This window comes from Galeopterus variegatus, unplaced genomic scaffold, assembly GCF_000696425.1.
Source record: "Galeopterus variegatus unplaced genomic scaffold, G_variegatus-3.0.2 Scaffold3414, whole genome shotgun sequence".
NCBI classification, from domain to species: domain Eukaryota; kingdom Metazoa; phylum Chordata; class Mammalia; order Dermoptera; family Cynocephalidae; genus Galeopterus; species Galeopterus variegatus.
Window position 1 is genome coordinate 195,472 of NW_007729525.1, and position 18,510 is coordinate 213,981.

The 18,510-nt window shown below is 38.8% G+C and overlaps 1 protein-coding gene across 5 annotated transcripts in view; it reads right to left on the reverse strand.

Annotated features, from left to right (window-relative positions):
* RNF130 (ring finger protein 130) overlaps positions 1–18,510 on the reverse strand; it is a 73,710-nt gene that overhangs the window by 44,033 nt on the left and 11,167 nt on the right. For 3 of the 5 annotated variants that reach the window (XM_008584979.1, XM_008584981.1, XM_008584978.1), the window contains exons 2-4: positions 12,305–12,385; positions 6,288–6,359; positions 4,289–4,371 (exon numbers count right to left, since the gene is read on the reverse strand). In XM_008584979.1, coding sequence (XP_008583201.1) covers positions 4,289–4,371; positions 6,288–6,359; positions 12,305–12,385 — 236 coding nt within the window. The remainder of the gene's footprint in view (positions 1–4,288; positions 4,372–6,287; positions 6,360–12,304; positions 12,386–18,510) is intronic. The other 2 variants (XM_008584980.1, XM_008584982.1) reach the window with 1 other exon arrangement.

An 18,510-nucleotide genomic window follows, 5' to 3' on the forward strand; every position in this document is an offset into this window, starting at 1 on the left:
CAGCAAACAACCTTCCTGACTCCCAGCTGTCTCTGAAAGGCTGCGGGGGCAGTGAGCAGCGGGGAAGGTAGGCTTTGTCTACCTCCCGAGGTTGTCTGCAGCAGTACGTGGAAAACAGCATGGGGAATACTCAGAGAAGTACCAAGGACTGTGTAAACCAAAGGTACTATCAATCAGGCAGAGCAACATGAACGCCTCACCCAGCATCCAAATAAGTGGTCAGAACTCTGGCAGCACGCCTAGGCCCAGTGCACCCAGCACAGGGTGCCCCCTCACCAGCTGGAAGGCACCCCACCAACACCCACACGAGACCTCAGAAGGTGGCATCTGGGCCAGTCAGGCCTTGAAAACAAGCCCCTTCCCACTGTTGCAATGAAAGACTCTAATAATAAAAATCCACATAAAAGCAGGAAAGGGTCTGAGAGGTTTAGGGCTGAATGGTGTACTGGGATGGAAAGCAGGTTCTGTGTTGAGAAGAGGGAACTGTGAAAAGTACAAGCATATCAGACCACCAACAAAAAAATCCTTTATTCCTATAAGAAATACTTTAGGATACAGAATGCAAAACATATAGAACATAAAAGAAACCCCATAATGTTGAAATACAGTGCCCTCCCCCTTTCCTACTTCCCAAACATGCCATAAACTAGAGAGTGATCAGAGAAACGGCTGGGGGTGGGGTGAGGAGTCTACATTGAAGATGGGTTGTTTTCACAGCTCTGCAGCCTCTTGGTGCCATGTTAGAACCTGGCAAATATAAAAGGATCCAGGATTATGAAAGGTCAGAGACAAGAACTCTTCCCCCCAGCTGGGACTGGCAGCAGACACTCTGAGGCGGGGGGATCACAGTCACCCCCCAGCCAGCCAGCAGCTAGCTGACTGACCCATTTTAGTTCCCAAAGTGGCATCTTAAACATGTTCATCCAAGCTACAGCATTCTGCGTCTGAAAAAGTATTTTTAACTACTAAAAGATTTTGTGGCTAACCTTTAAATAAAAGAGGTCTAAACACGGTGACAGTTTCCTAGTTTCTGAGACATGCTGGCTGACATCCGAAGGATGATCAACTGTAATCAACTGACATAAGCAGGAGGCCCCCAAAGCAATGCCAACTGCCATCTGGCCACAATAAATTAATGCGACAGAAGATAAAAATTAAAGATCATGTGACAAAAAGCCAGCAATCCAAGAGAGGTTTAATATCTACGGGTAGAAAGTTCGGTCTCCAGGCAGGCTTGTTCACAATTAAGGACAGACACCGAGGCACCTAGGCTGTCCTCTTCTGGTCCTGAGGTGAAGAGGCAGCAGGGGCGCAGATCCTTTCCAAAGGCTGCTGTGAAGGGGAGTGGCTGTAGGGTGGTTATGGGGAAGGCAACGGGGTTGAAAGAGAGTTTTAAAAACTGGAACAGGAAATGCTTGAGCATGATTAAATGCTGATGAATAGAGACAGAACAAAAACTGGAGGCAGCAGATTATCGATAGGACAAGGTTCCTGAGGAAGGCACAAGGGTGGATGTGGAGGCTAGCATGCCCGAAGGCCTGGGGTCAGGAGGGTGTGGTGAAGCTAGCTGCTGGGAGTGCAGGATAAAGGGTGAGTTAAGGTATGCAAGGAGAAAGAAAACACCTGGAAGTGCTGTGGGGACAGCCACGCAGGGCACTAGAAAGCTCTGGGCAGTGCTCAAGGCCTAGCTGCGGTCTTTCTGTCTAGTCTGTTCAGAGTCCCTTGGGAGGGTGGTGAGGGAGCAGAGCTGCTTGGCAACGTGAGAGAGATGAGGCTGTGGCAGTCAGCACGGAGGCCCAGTTTCAAAGACCACAGAGACAAGAGGAAGGGAGCGCTATCCTAGGCAGAGGGAACAATGCAAGCAGCAACACAAGGTAAGAGATGATGCCAAGGTCCCTGAGAGGCATCCATTGGAAATAAGAGACCTGAAGAAGTTGTGGCGTAAGGATGAATATTGTGCACAGACATCCTCTAGGTCAGTGGTTCTCATCTGGAGACACATTTTGGTTGTGACAACTGTGTGTGTGTGGGAAGGGGGGTGCTACTGACATCTAGTGGGTAGAGGCCAAGGATACTGCTAAATACACTGCAATGTACCCCCACCAAACAAAGAATTATCTGGTCACAAATGTCAACAGTGCCAAGGCTGAGAAACCTTGCTTTAGGTCAAAGGTCATCACAAAATGTTCACTGTGTAAAGTCAACCTTCACTACACCTGTGAATCATACTGTTGTTAGCATTTCAGTGAGATGAAATGTTTCGCCCAGTCACTTGTGCAATACAGTTCAGAGAAAGGTACAACTTGTTGAGTCTTGAGACATAAGAGTAACAAACCAGCCAACGTGGAGAACTGCTACACAGTCAGGGCAACAAGCACATCTAGTCAAATGAGGGCCTAGTGGTGAAAGACAACTCAGTGAACAGTGCCATAACCCGGTGTGCAGGGAAATTCCATTAAGTTTCCCAAAAGTCATAATATTCAAAAGCAGACCACAAACACAAAGGTTGAGAACCACTTCTCTAGTGGTAGGTGAAGCCACAAAAACGGTTAAGGTCAACCAAGGCTCAGGATCTCAATGGAGGGCATGGCCTTGCAGCATCAGAATCACTCAGGAACTTAGTAAAATTAATGTGTCCAGGCTCTCCTTGGGGTATTTCTGAAAGCCCCCTCAATGACGCACAGTCATGTAGGAAAAGCACTGGACTAAATCCAGTGAAAAATGAGAAACTCAGAATGAAACTTTGAAAAAGCCAGTGCTTGAGGGATCAAGAGAATCTGGGAGCAAGCTTCCTAGAAATATCTATTTGAGGATGAGGATCCTCTGAGGAAGAGACTCCCATTTTAGTAATAACCATGAGTAGTTTCAGAGGCCTTTGTTCTTAGGTATCAGATGGTTCTGGGGATCCTGAGCTGAAAGAGAATTGGGAAAGGCTTGGCTTCTTCCTGGTCATTCCAGTGTCAAAGTGGGCAATGGCTGATTATGCTTTATAATGTATACTACTGATTTTTCCCGGATTTGCATTTGTATCTGTATTTCCTTTAGCCTCACGTTTTTAGATTATAAGTGACTACAAATGAACAAAAACTGGTCATTAAATAATTTAATTTTCTGCAGGACAGCTTACCTTTAGTCTTACAGATTTTCCTTTATATATAAACTAGAATGATTTGACTTCCAGAATCCTGGATTTCTATTTCAGTATATAGAATTCTTCTTAAGTTCTATGATATTTAAAAAAAAGAAAAAAAAATCTTCCTAGGCTCAAAATAGATTATTTTGTGAATAAGAAAAATAAGACCAGTAGCCTCATGGAGACAACTACTTACGACTGTTTTATTCATTCACATGTTCCGTATTATTAGAAGCCTGGAGTTGTGTGGATCTCTTTTAAAGAAGAAAAGGGAGAAAGAAGAGGAAAAGCCTTTAGGCTTCTCAGTAGGTGATTTCATATTTTTCCAATGTCTCTCAGAATTGTATATCTTAATGTTTCACATTCTTTGGCTTGGGATAGGACCATGATAGAAATCAACATGTTTATAAGAAAATTTGCTCTTTTAGGGCACCAAAGTACAGGTAGATACTCTCCTCCTGGAGAGAAGGAAGTGGTCTTATGTAAGAAGTGCTGACATTAAAGGCCGATCTTTATATTGGCTCTGACAATTTTGAGTTGTATGACCCTGGCATCTACTATTGGCTTCATTATCCTTCACCATACAATGGGGAGAAAAACATTTACCTCTTAGGACTGTTGGGAGAATCCAAGGAGACAGTAAATATAATCTACACAGAGCAGAGTACCTGACCCAGAGCAGGCACAAAGCAAATATCAGTCCTCCCCACTTCTCCTAATCCAGGTTCAGAAAAAGATTTAACCCAAGTCCCTAGAGTTGTGGTGCCTAGAGCCAGGTGAACCCTGATTTAAGGAGGAGGAGAACAAGGGGCTGCTTTTGAAATCCACAGGATAAAAGTTCTTGACCCTGGTACTCTTAGGTTATGATGTACGTGTCTGGAGGTTGTGCAACATACTTTTCTCATAACTAGAAAAGGTTTGTGCAATGAGTTCTTGCTGAGACAGCACTGTTCACTGCTGGGTACAGCCTCCCACTGCAGGCCATATGCAGCTGCAGGCCATACGCAGCTGCAGGCCATATGCAGCTGGGCCTTGGCCAGTTGGAAAAGCTATGGGTTAGGTGACTCTCACAATCAAATGGGATACCCATTCTGAAAGTGAGACATACAAAGCACATTAATATCAGTCTTTTATAAACAAAGAAAGCTGACATACTTGCAAGGGAGAATCCGGACAACATCATTCTGCTTATAGCTCTCTATGCAGACTGCACAATGATCAAAGTCTGGGTCTGTTTCCTGAAAACAAAAAGCACAGAAACAAAAGTCACATGGTAAAAATACATAAATGGAGGAGATAGGATTCAACTAAGAATTTTCCTGTGGCAACTACAGTAAGCAAGTGGTTATAAAGTTAAAGCTATTAAAAGTAATTTAATATCTATAAATAATTTCATTCATTTGCTTAACTATATTGACCCGTATTATACCTAAGCCAACCTACTTTCTTTTAAAATTATGTAACAATCTATACTAATTGTGTTTATGATACATCTTAGAACATGTCAGAATTCTAATTTTTTTCAGGATTCAAATCAGCTATCCCCTTGGATCCTCATTATACCTCCTCCCCCCACTTCTACTACATTGCTAATTTATCTGACAGGTTCACTGCACACCCTACACAATCTGGGTCCTCATCAAGATGCTCACTGAATCACATACCTAAGTATAGGCAGAAAAGATGGTGAGCCCCAGCAGACTGCTAACTAGAGACTCATCCCAAGTATGGGAGCTGTGCATCTGGTCACAGACTTCGGAAAAGAGAAAAGTCACTGGCTCAACTCAATACTGGGTCTTTATCAAGAGTCAGGAAGGTTCAGCTAGGTTCTTGGTCACCAGGTTAAGTGATTTCCTTCCTGCTCAGGGCTGAGGAGGGGTTTTGCCTGAGTTGTCATAAAACAGAACATGCCAGGAAAGGTGAGACTACTTGCTCAGTCATTGTCACTTGGACTGAAACCCAGTGGACAGCTCCTGGCAGGTCTAGGAGGTACAAACTAAGAAGATGTGTTGTGCTAGCCTGGGGAACAAAGTTAGATGGGTAGGTCAGACCAGCTCCAGGAAATTTCAAATTAATGTGGCAGCTGAAGGCCACCAGGGCAAGAAAGCATTTATACTGGTTACCACTCCTCTGGGGTTACAGTGCAGCCTTTTTGATGCTGCCTGTATTTTCTGCAAGTCATTTTTTCCCGTTTTTTCTTTCTCTTGTGTGTAATGAAGTCTAGTGAGAATGTCTCCATCTTCTGGAGCTGTGTCAAGAGCAACTAGATCTGGTGGTGTCAAGGCAATGGGAATAAAAATAGGTAAAGTCCAAGAAAGTGGCAAAACTTGGGAAGATAGAGAATCATCAGAAATTATCCTTCCAGAGCTCTTTGCTGAAATATCAGAGTTGGGTGGGGGTCAGGAGACAGTTTTGGCTTCATGCTTTTAAAGGTGCAATTATTTTCACACTAGATAACCTTGAATGTATAGAGTGTACAGTCTAACATTAAGATGACACTTTGTCCTCATAGTGGAGAATCAGGGCTCTACCACTGCTTGAGATCTGACTGGGGAATTCCGGTCAGAGGTCTCAGCCATAGCCTCCTGTCACTGACTCTCTGTTTTGGTTCCCCTTCACCATCAGGCCCAACCCTGACGACTGTGCTCTTCTTTCAAACTGCTTAACCCACTGTGAAGACAGCGTCTTGTTAACCAAAACTCCCTAGAAATGTAGGTCTTCAGTTCTCCATTTAACTGGTGAAGAAACAAAACACAAAAGGGACGCAGCAAAGTCACAGGAGTATAGGAAAAAAATGCACATCTCCTCGCTATTTAATGTACAAACTGTCGCATTAGAATTATTCAAAAACACAGGCTAGGTTTTACCAGAAAAAAACTATAGAAAAACAAGCCAGAAAACTGTAAGTAGTCTGGTGATACTATAATGGCAAAAGCATTCAAAGTCTAGGAAAGTTAAAGTTAAAATTAAATGGCAGGCATACTAAGAACAAGATTCCAAAGAAAAAGTATTTAAAACAAAGCATCAGGTAGTATACTTGGAGAAAAACAATAATCTAACAAATGAGACACAATTAGGGTTTACTCTCTCCCACCAAACAAAAACAAAACTAGTTTATTATTTTTACAGCACTAAAGTTATTTCATTACTGTACCTTATCGCCTTTTTTCACTGTTCTGGTTGTTAATTTACTGATGGCTTTCTTGGCTGCATCTCCAAGACGACGCTATGAAAATTACAAAACAAAAAACAAAAAAACAACCAAACAACACTAAGTATAAGACCTCTGAATGATATCCTTTATTTTTAAATAATTAAATGTATAAAGTCCCTATTATCCCACATGCCATTATCCCCATGTCATATCATATTAGAGGATTCTAAATAAGCAATTAAAAATTAGAAAAATTGGGGCTGGCCCGGTGGCGCACTGCTACAGTGCGCTGCTTGGGAGTGTGGCGGCGCTCCCGCCGAGGGTTTGGATCTCACATACAGACTGGTTCCCGCTCACTGGCTGAGCGAGGTGCGGGCGCAACACCGAGGGTTGCGGTCCCGTTGCCGGTCCCGTTCCGGTACGGGCGCGACACTGAGGGTTGCGATCCGTTGCCAGACACGAAAAAAGACAAAAAGGAAAAAAAAAATAGAAAAATTGGCAGCTGTACCATAGATTTAGCATTCTGGTTGAATAAAAAGTATATATAGTGAAAAAGTCAAGTAGTATAATCACTACTGCATTTCCTGTTTAAAAAACATTTGAAATATTACAGCATTATCAAAGTCTGCTTCTTGTACACTCCAGAGCTACTGCTACTACTCTAATAGCTTTCCTATTCTGCTGTAGGGATAATCAGTATTAGATGTATAAGCTCTGTTTATTAAAAGGAAATCTCCAATGATCCCTGAAATTGCTTATCACACCATCAAGTGTGAGAGAAGGGATGCGGTCATGAGCTCTACTTCTGGCTCTGCTACCAGTACACTCTGTAATCTTAGGAAGGTGCGTTTATCTTTCTGGGGATGAATTATTCTCATTTATCTGGGAGGGTTAAGTCAGAGAATCTCTAAGGCTGGATGATCCAAATCAGCTATTACCTCCAACATTTTGCTAGACATTGCTAGCACTGCTAGACACCAATGACCCAAAGATGAAGGACAGTGAACCCCTAACCTTGAAAAGCTAACTAAACTGGAAAACAGACCTGTAAACACATTTTAATCCAATGTGCAACAGAGCATGCCCAGGGTGGTATGGCAGAACAAAGGAGGGAACCTAATGTGGGTGAGACTGGGCAGAGGAGGAATGTCGGGGAAGGCTTCAAGGAAATGATACCTGAGTTAAGAGTTGGAAAACTGAGCAGGAAAAAGTCAGATAAGGAAAAGCCTAGGGTTAGGAAGGGGGATTCTGGACAAATGAATAGTCTACTGAAGACAAACAGGAGTGAAGCACAGGTATGTAGAGGAAAGGACAGTTCAGTACAACGAACATGAGCATGGATTTAACCGTTCAAATTATAATGTTCTGTGAGTCAGAGGGCCCTGTTAATATTGCACTGGGACAACTGGTACAAATGGAGGCTATCCTAGGCACATCAGGGAAGATGGTCACTCGAGATACAACCAGATCCTGAACTGTGAGAGGAGGCAGAGGCTGAAGGAGTAAGGTGGGACTAAAACAAGAAAGACCATGGATTCTATCATGACAATAGGAGCTGGCTGGTTAGCTCACTTGTGAGAACATGTTGCTGGTAACACCAAAGTCATGGGTTTAGATCCCTGTATCGGCCCACCACCAAAAAAAACAAAACAAAATAAAATAAAATAACATGAGTATATAAAAAGAAAAATCACAAAAACATAAAAGAAAAATTTTAGGGGACATTAGAAAATACACAAATGAAAAGAAAATAATTTAGTGAATTCCTGTGTATCTATCGCCTAGCTTCAATCATCAGTATTTACCTATACTTTTCATTTGTACCCCCCTCTTTGTTGTGTTGTGTTGGATTTCAAAGCATATCACAAGAATCATATAATTTTACCCATAAAGTCTTCTCTACACATCTGTAACAGACACAAACTTTTGTTTGATGCTATTGTCTTGTCTAACAAAATTATCAATAATTAATCAGCACTATCTAACAGAGTACTCAGACTATAGTACAATTTCTGTAGTTGTCTATAGAATGTCTTTTTATAGCTGGCTTGTTGGAATCAGGATACAAAGTCCAAACATTGCATTTGGTTGCCACATCTCTCAAGCCTCTTTTAATCTACAAGAGTCCCCTGTATCATACTTTAAAAACAAAAGGAAAAAAAAAAAGGCTTATGGAGATATAACTGACCTGAAATAAACTGCACTTTTGTTTCATGACCCATGGAAACATAATTACAGTCAAGAGAGTGTACCTATCATCCTTCCAAATTTCTTGTGCCCCTTTCTAATCCCTTCCTCCCAACACCCTACCACACAATCCCTCCATGACCTACTTTCTACCACTACAGTTTGTGTTTTCAGTTTTATATAAATGGACTGTTAGGGTATATACTATTTTATGTGTGGTTTCTTTCACTCCACATAATTGAGATTAATCCATGCTGTTGCATGTATCAGTAGTTCATTCCTTTCTTATGCTATATAGTAGGCCATCGTATAGCTATACCACAATATATTTATCCTTTCTCCTGTGGACATTAGCATTGTATTCTAGTTTTTTACTATAAAGAATGAAGCTGATAACATTCTTTACCTGTACAAAGACAATACAAATATCTGTAAGGACACATGCTTTCTTTTTTCTGGGGTAACACCTATGAGTGGACAAATGAATAGTCTAGTGAAGACAAACATGTGACACCTGACACTCATGTGACAGGGGTCTGACTTTTATTTAAGAGATTGTCAAAGTGGTACCGTTTACATTCCCAACAAAAACTACAGTTCCTCCACATTCTCACCAATACTTGGTATGGTCAGTCTTTTTCATTTGATTTTGCCTCTCTAATAGGTGCAAAGAGGCATCTCCTTGCAGTTTTAATTTGTGTTTCCCTAATGACTCGTGATATTGAACATCTTTTTAAGTGCTTATTTGCCATCTTCTCTGGTGAAGTGTCTGTTCATGTCTTTTGCTCACTTTTCTACTGAGTTGTTTGTTTTCTTATGACTGACTTTTGAGAGTACTTTACATATTCTAGATAAAAGTCCTTTTGCATATATTTTCTATCATTTTGGCAGTTTTTAATTTTGATAAAGTAAACATCAATTTTTCATTTGTGGATTGTACTCTAGTGTCATATTAAGTAATCTTTGCCTATTCCAAGGTTGCAAGATTCCCCCCTATTTTCTCTTCTGGAAGTTGTATAGTTTTAGGTTTTACATTTAGGCCTCTGATCCATTTTGTACAGGATGCGAGTTGTGGCTTGAAGTTTTTGTTTTTTGCATATGGACATCCAATTGTTCTAGTACTATCTGCTGAAAAAGCTGTCCTTTCTCCACAGAACTGTCTTCGTACATTTGTCAAAAATCAATTGTCCATAAACGCGTGGGTCTACGTCTGGACTCTATTTTATACCATGTATCTATTCGTCTACCATTAAGCAAACACCATCCTGTCCTGATTCCTGTAGATTTATACTGAGTTTGCAATCAGGTAGTGTTAGCTCTACCACTTTTTTCTTCTTTTCCTACAGCCTTTTGACTTTTCTTGATCCTCTGCAGTCCCGTATGAACTTTAGGATTAGTTTGTCAATTTCTGTGAAAAAAAGCCATCTATCTGGGATTTACTTTGGAATTGTGCTGAATGTATAGACCAGTTTGGGGAGAAATGACATCTTAACAATATTGAGTCTTCCCCTCAAAACTATCTTTCTACTCCTGCTTATTTCTTGTTTAATTTCTCTAAGCAGCATTTTATAATTGTCACTGTATAGATATTATATATCTTTTGTCAGACTTATCTCTAAGAATTTCCTGTTTATTGATGTTACTAAAAATGGTCTATTTTTTACAAATTCAATTCCCATTCATTGACTGTATATAGAAATAAAAAGATTCTTAAATATTGATCTTGTATTTCACAACTTTGTTAAAACTGTTAGTTTTAGTAGCTTTTTTATAGACTCCATCATATTTTGTACATAGACAATGTTGTCTGTAAATGAAGACAGTTTACTTCTTCATTTCTAATATGGATGCCTTTTACTTCTTTTTCTTTTTTATACATATTATTTTTTCTTTGTTTCTTTTTTGCTGGCTAGACCCTCCAGTATAATGTGGAAACAGAAGTGGTCAGAGCACATATCCTTCTCTTGTTCCTAATGTTAGAGAAAAGCATTTAGTCTTTCATCATTAAGTATGATGGTAGTTGTTATTTTTTCATAGACACCTCTTAACAGTTTAAGAAAATTACCCTTTATGCCAATTTGCTGAGTTTAAAAAATCAAGGAAATGTTGAATTTTGACAAATGTTTTCTTTCTGCATCTACTGAGATCATATAGTTTCCCTTTTTTAGTCTGTTAATATAGTAAATTACATTGATTAATTTTTTACTGTTAAATCAACCCTGCATTCCTTGGACAAACACCACCTGGTCATGATTATCCTTTGCATATATTGTTGTGTATGATTTGCTACAATTTTGTTTAGAATTTTTGCACCTATATTCAAGAGGGATTTTGGTCTGTAGTTTTCTGTTTTGTAATGTTTCCCGTCTGGTTTTGGTATTAGGAATGATGCTGGCTTCATACAATAAAATGCCTTTTCAATTTCTGTAATTTGTTTGGAATTGTTGTTCTTTCTTTCTCAGATGTCTGGAAGAATTCACAAGAAACCATCTGTACCTGCAGTTTTATCTTTTGGAAGGTTTTAAACTATAAATCTGATTCCCTTACAGATATTAGGCTATTTAATTTATTCTCCTTGTTTTATGGAATTTGTCCATTTCATGTAAGCTGTCAAATTTATTAACATATTCTAAATGGGCTTGTTTTCTTGATCTCTTTTTCTTCTAGTTTGTTGTTGGAGTATAAAAATGCTACTGATTTTTCTATGTTGATTTTGTATCTGCAACCTTACTGAATTCATTCATCAGCTCTAAGAGTTTTTGGTAGAGTCTCTTGGGATTTCTATATATAGAATCATGTCATCTGCAAACAGGGACAGTTTGGTTTCCTCTTTACCTATTTGGATGTCCTTTCTTTCTTTTGTCTATCTGCTCTAGCGTGTATTTCCAGTACTATGTTAAATAGAAGTGGAGAGAACGGGCATCCTTGTCTTGTATGGAGAACAGTATGGAAGTTCCTTAAACAACTACAGATAGAACTTTCATGTGATCCAACAATCCCACTCATGCAGATATATCCAAAGGATCAGAAAACATCAGGTCAAAGGGATACCTGCACTCCCATGTTTACTGCAGCTCTACTTACAAGAGCTAGGTGATGGAACCAACCTAAATGTCCATCGATGGATGACTGGATAAGGAAATTGTGGTGTATATACACAATGGAATACTACTCAGCCATAAAAAAGAATGAAATTCTACCATTTGCAGCAACATGGATGAGCCTGGAGAAAATTATTCTAAGTGAAACAACCCAGGTACAGAAAGAGAAATACTGCATGTTCTCACTAATAACTGGGAGCTGAATCCATAAAAAAACAAATGAACAATAGAGAGAGAAAGAGAAAGAGAAAAAAACAACAACCACAGTAATATGTTGAACTTTTGTGGAAAAGGGGAGGGGAGTAAGAGAAGGAGGGGGCTAATGAGGAATTGGTCAACGGACACAAAGAATGATTGTGTATTATAACGATGTATAAGCTAACTATCCTGATATAACCAGCACACATTCTACACAACTACTGAAAATCAACGTTGTACCCCACATGTATGTATAATAAAAAGTAAAAAAATAAAAAATTTATGAACATAACGTTATGCATAATAATTCCCTTATAATCCTTACAATCTGTAATGATGCCACGTCTCACTTCTGGTATTGCTAATTTGTGTCTGCTCTCTTCTTTTTTGATTAGTTTGACTAGAGGTTTATCAATTTTATTGATTTTTCCCAAAGAACCAGCTCTTGGAGTCACTGAATTTCTCCACTGTTTTTCTGTTTCCTAGTTCACCCACTATTACTCTAATCTTTATTTCCTTTCTTCTACTTACTTTGGGTTCAATTTGCTCTTCTTCCAGTTTCTTAAGGTGTACAGCATTAATTTTAGACATGTCATCTTTTCTTTTTTTTCCCTGTGGAACATGATTTTATTTGGAATACACATTTTCTATCAAATCTTTAAAAACATATAAACGATTATTCTTTAAAATGCTAGTCTCACAGGATACCTTCTGAAATAAAATTAACTTTATTTTTATTTTTAAAACTTTTATTATTTATTATTAGCATATTCATTCTTGCAAATCGTGATATTTCTTTATGCCCTTTACCTGACCTATCACTTCCCAAACTCCCTCCCTCCCTCCCTGGCATCTCTAGTATCCTTAGGTTTATTCTCTCCTTCTGAAAGTTCAACATATTGTTATGGTCTTTTCTTTCTTTCCTTCATTCCTTCTTTCCTCCCTCTTTCCCTCCCTCTGTCCTTCCCTTCCTTCCTTCCTAGCAGCCAGTTATGGGTAAGAACATGCAGTATTTCTTAGTCTGGCTTATTTTACGTAACATAATTTTCCCCAGACTCATCTTTTCTGATATAGGCATTTCTTGCTATAACTTTCCTCCTATGTACTGCTTTAGTGACATCTTCAAAATTCTGATACTGTCTTTCCATTTTCATTCTGTTCACATGGTTTTCTAATTTCCCTTTTGATTTCTTCTTTATCCCAGGGGTTATTCAGAAGTTAATTTCTACACATTTGGGGATTTTCCAGAGATCTTTCCAATCTTACCTTATTTAATCCCAAGTAGTATGAGGACATATTTTGGTGTGTGAATATGAATTCTTTTAAATTTATTGAGACTTGTTTTGTGATCTATAATGTACTTCAGAAGAATGTGTGTTCTGCTTTTGTTGAATGTAGTGTCCTATAAATATCAATCAGGTCAAGTCAGTTGATTATGCTGTTCACATCTTTTATATACTTACTGATTTTCGGTCTACTTATTCTCTCAATTATTGAGAGGTGGTATTAAAATCTGACTATAATTGTGAGTTTGTGTATTTCTCATTGCCATTCTATTAGTTTTCACTTCACGTTTTGAAGATTTTCAAAAACACACACCTAATAGGTGCATAAATGTTTAGGACTGTGATGACCTCTTGTTGAACTGACCACTTTATTATTAAGAAATGACTTTTATCCCCGGCAATAGCTTTGCTCTGAAATCTACTCTGGTATTAATGTAGCCACTTCCACTTTATTTTCATTTGTGTTAGTATGGTATAGCTTTTTTCACTGCTTTAACCTATTTGTATTTTCCTACTTAGAGTAGGTTTCTTGTAGGCAGCATATGGTTGGGTCTTGCTTTTTTAAATCTAATCTGTTAATCTCTGCTTTAAATTGGGGTGTTTAGGACATATCCTTTAATGTGATTATTGATATAGTTATGTTTAAGTCTATCATCTTAGGTTTTTTTGTTTGTTCCATCTGTTCTTTATTCTTTTTTTTTTGCCTTCTTTTGGATTGAGAATTTTTTAGGATTCCATTTATCCCCTTTGTTGGCTTTAGTTACAACTCTACTGCCTTATTTTTGTTGCTGCTTTAGGGCTAAAGTGATTATACCACCTCACATATAGTGTAAGACCCTTACATAGTTCTTTGGATTGAATGTCCCCTCAAAACTTAATCCCCACTGTAACTGTTGAGGGTGAGAAATCCTACTATGGTAATTGAAAGGTGGGGACTTGAAGAGGTGATTAAGTAGATGGTTTGATGGTGGTCATGGGCATGGTACTGAGGGCTTTAAGGGGAGAGTGCATGAGGCTCTCTTTCTGCTCTGCCATATTTGCCATGTGATATCCCATGTCACTGAAGCCACCACTGTAGTGGATTGAGTTATGTCCCTCAAAACTCACTGAAGCTTGAATTGTCTCCCAAGTTTTATGTATTAGAAACTTAGCCCCTACTGTGACTGTTAAGAGGGTGGGAAATCCTATTATGGTAATTGAAAGGTGGAGCCCTCGAGGGGTGATTGGACTGCAGAACTATGCCATCGTGAATGGATTAAAAATGGTGGTCAGGGGCGTGGTTCTGATGGCTTTAAAAGAAGAGGAGAGTCTGTCTCTCTGTTCTCTCGCTGATCTCTCTGCTTCTACCATCTTGCAATGTGAGACCCCTGGGTCACTGTTGTCACCACCAAATGGACTTTGGACTTCCAAGGTTCAGAAACTGTAAGCAATAAATTTCATTTTCTTTATAAATTATCCAGTTCCAGGTATTCTGTTAGAGCAACACAAAATGAACTAACACAACCACCAAGGAAGACCCTCACCAGATGCATCCCTGGACTTTGGACTTCCCAGCCTCTGAAACTGTAAGCAATAAATTTCATTTTCTTACAAATTTCCCAGTTCCAGGTATTTTGTTGTAAGCAACAGAAATGGACTAACACACATAATATACTTTCGTTTCTTCCCTCTTGGACTTTGTGCTATTGCTGTCATCCATTTTGCTTATATGTATTCTATAAACTCCATAATACATTATCATATTTCTTTATAATTTATCTTTTAAAATTTTTAAACAATATTATAGTAAAATACATATTACATAAAATTTGCCATTTTAACCATTTTAAATGTAGAGTTCAGTGAGTTAACTATATTCATTGTTGGGCACCCAATCTTAAACTCTCTTAATCTTGCAAAAATGAAACTCTATATTTATTAAACAGCTACTCCCCATATTGCCCTTCCCTAGCCCCTGGCAACCACCCTTCTACTGTGTCTCTATGGTTTTGACTACTCTAAGTGGCTCTGAGGAATCATACAGTATTTATCTTTTTGTGACTGGCTTATTTCACTTTGCATAATATCATCAAGGTTTATCCCTGTCGTAGCATGTCAGAGTTTTCTTCCTTTTTAAGGATAGATAATATTCATTCTGTTGTACATATATATACCACATTTTGTTCATCCATTCATCTGCTGATGAATCCTTGGGCTGTTTCCACCTTTTGGCTACTACAGATTATGCCGCTATTAACATGGGCATACAAATATTTGAGTACCTCTTTTCAGTTCTTTAGAGAATGTAACCAGAGTGGAATTGCTGGGTCATATTAAAACTCACTTAATATCTTGAGGAATTGCCATGCCGTTTTCCACAGCGGCTACTGTAGCAAACCTACTGGCCCAATTTCTCCACACCTGTGTCAACTCTTATTATTTTCTATTGTTTTTTTTTAATATTAGCCATCCTAATGGGTGTGAAGTGATATCTCATTTTGGTTTTGATTTGCATTTCCCTAATGACTAGTGATGTTGAGCACTTTCCATATGCTTATTAGCCATTTATATATTTTCTTTGGTATTTATTCAAGTTCTCTGCCTGTTTTTAAATTGAGCTATTTGATTATTTTTGTTGAGTCATAGGAGTTCTTTATATATTCTGGATATTAACCCATTGTCAAATATATAATTTGCAAATATTTTCTCCCATTCCATGGGTTGCCTTTCCATTCTGTTGATTGTGTCCTTTGAGGAACAGAAGTTTCTAATTTTAATGTAGTCCAGTGTATATTTTTTCTTTTGCTACTTGTGCATCTGGTACCATATTCAAGGAATCAATGTCAGGAAGCTTTCTATGTTTTAAGAGTTTTATAGTTTTAGCTGTTATGTTTAGGTCTTTGATCCATTTTGAGTTAGTTTTTGTATAAGTTAAGGGTCCAACTTCATTCTTTTGCATGTAGATATCCGGTTTTCCCAGCACCATTATTGAAGACTCTCCTCTCTTCATTGTATGGTCTTGGCACTCTTGTTGAAAATCATTTGACCACGTATGTGAGGATATATATCTAGGCTTTCCATTCTATCCCACTGGTATATGTATCTGTCTTTATGCCAGCACCATACTGTTTTGATTACTGTATCTTTTTCAGGAGGTGTGAGACTGCAACTTTTTTCTTCTTTTCCAAGATTGTTTTGGCTATTCAGGATCCCTTAAGATTCCATTTGCATTTTAAGATGAATTTTTCATTTCAGAAAAAAAAAAATCATTGGGAATTTGAAAGGGATTACATTGAATCTGTAGATCACTTTGGGTAGTACTGATATCTTAATAATTGAGTCTTCCAGTGCACAAACACAGGATGTCTTTCCATTTATTTGCAACTTTTAAAATTCCTTTCAGCAATGTTTTGCAGTTTTTAGGGGACAAGTCTTTCATCTACATGGTTATGTTTATTTCTTTCTTTGTTTGATGCATTGTAAATGGAACTGCTTTCTTGGTTTCCTTTTTGGATTGTTCACAGTGTATAGTATATGGTTTGAAGGTACGATGGGTCATCAAAAAGTTCATGGAAAGATCATAGTATCTTTTTTTTTTTTTTTAAAGATGACTGGTAAGGGCATCTTAACCCTTGACTTGGTGTTGTCAGTACTATACTCTCCCAAGTGAGCTAACTGGCCATCCCTATATAGGGATCCGAGCCTGTGGCCTTGGGGTTATCAGCACCACACTCTCCCAAGTGAGCCATGGGCTGGCCCCTCATAGTATCTTTTAATTCCACTTTTTCCATGAACTTTCTGAAGCACCCTTACAGATCTGACAGAACTGATGGATTAGAGATGGGGTATGGGAGAAAAAGAGGGGTCAAAGACGATCTTGGGCCTAAGCAGCTTAGAGAATAAGATCCCCATCTAATGATATGGGGGAGGATGCACTGAGAGGAGGTTTGAAGGAGAAACTGGAAATTCAGCTTTGAATATATACTATTCCCTCAAATCCTTTTGGATAATTTTCCCCCCAGCCTTGGGAAGTTTCCTCACACACATGGGCTGACCAATACTCTGGTGAACACTCAAGACGGCCAGACCCTCTGTAGATCTCAGGGCTCTTTCCCCTTCTGCTTTTGTTCAGTACTGCATTCTGTGAAAGCTAGCCACCCTGTTCTCCCTGGACTTAGACCTGCTCTTCTCAAATAAGGCAGTCAACTGTGCTCTGCCTGGGGGTCCCCCTCTCTACACCATGGCCTGGAAACTCTCAAAACATTAAGATGGATAATCTGAGGGCTCATCTCCTTTGTTTCCCACTTATTGGGAGGGATCTCTGGTCTTTGATGCCTGATGTCTAGTGTATTGGAAACACTGTCTCACATTTGTTTTTTTTTTGTTTTTTGTTTTCCTTTTTAACTGTTTCAGGCAATAAAGTAAACCAAGTCTGTTACTCAGTCTTGGTCAAAAGCAGAAGTCCCTACTATACTTCCTTTTAGATAATGTTTTTAAAAGACAAAACTGGGTGTCCTATGTAACATCCCACGTTTTAAGTCTGGCTGGTTCTTTCCTCCTGGTGTCATTTTACGTGGTCATTTCTTATGGTTATTAGATTCAGGCTTAATTGCTTTGGCAAGAACACCTCCTATGTAGCGGTGTGTACATTGTGAGGATGTAATGTTACACTGTCCAACTTTCAGGGACACTAAGCATAATCAGTGGGATCAGGTTTTGTTGGCCTTATCCATCCATCATAAAGCTCCCATTAGTTTTGTATATGATTTTAGCAGCCATTGATAATCTCTGCCTAAATCCATCATTTCTTTAAGGGGTCCAAAATGGTGATTTTCTAATTGTACAATTCATTTATTACTTGAAATTCTTCTTTAAATACTTTCCCTCATCAACCAGTTGGCTACTGTGCAACAATTTGTATAGAAAAAACAGAATGAATCCTTTTTTTAAAAAATGGATTTTCAGAATAATAAGTTTATCCTCTAACCACCCTCAGTTCCGATCACCTGCACTTTTTATTCCTTGGAAGCTCTAACTGCTCCATCTCTGGATATGGAGCGCTCCTTTAAGATGATGCCTCAGTCCTTTTAATACCACCTCAATAGTCTTCAATAGCTTCCTTGCTTTATGGCACAACATTCATCTCGTGCACTTCCTGCTTAAACCTGTAATAAGCCATTTTCCCAAGGATCTCTGCTTCCTTCGAGTGGGAAATAGCATTTAAAGACAACCCTGGACAGTCTGAGGGTGGAATGGGGTAGAGCAGAGATTCATTATTTTATTAAGAAAATAAAAAAGAAATGATAATTTCTAATTCTGTCATTCCGTTTGCATTTATTTATTAAAATTCTCCTGTAAACAGGGATATTCACTGCTACCGGGTTGTCACTGCCATGGACAGAGGAGCTCTGTTTTTTTTTTTTTTTTTGTCTTTTGTCTTTTTTTCCGTGTCCGGCAATGGATCGCAACCCT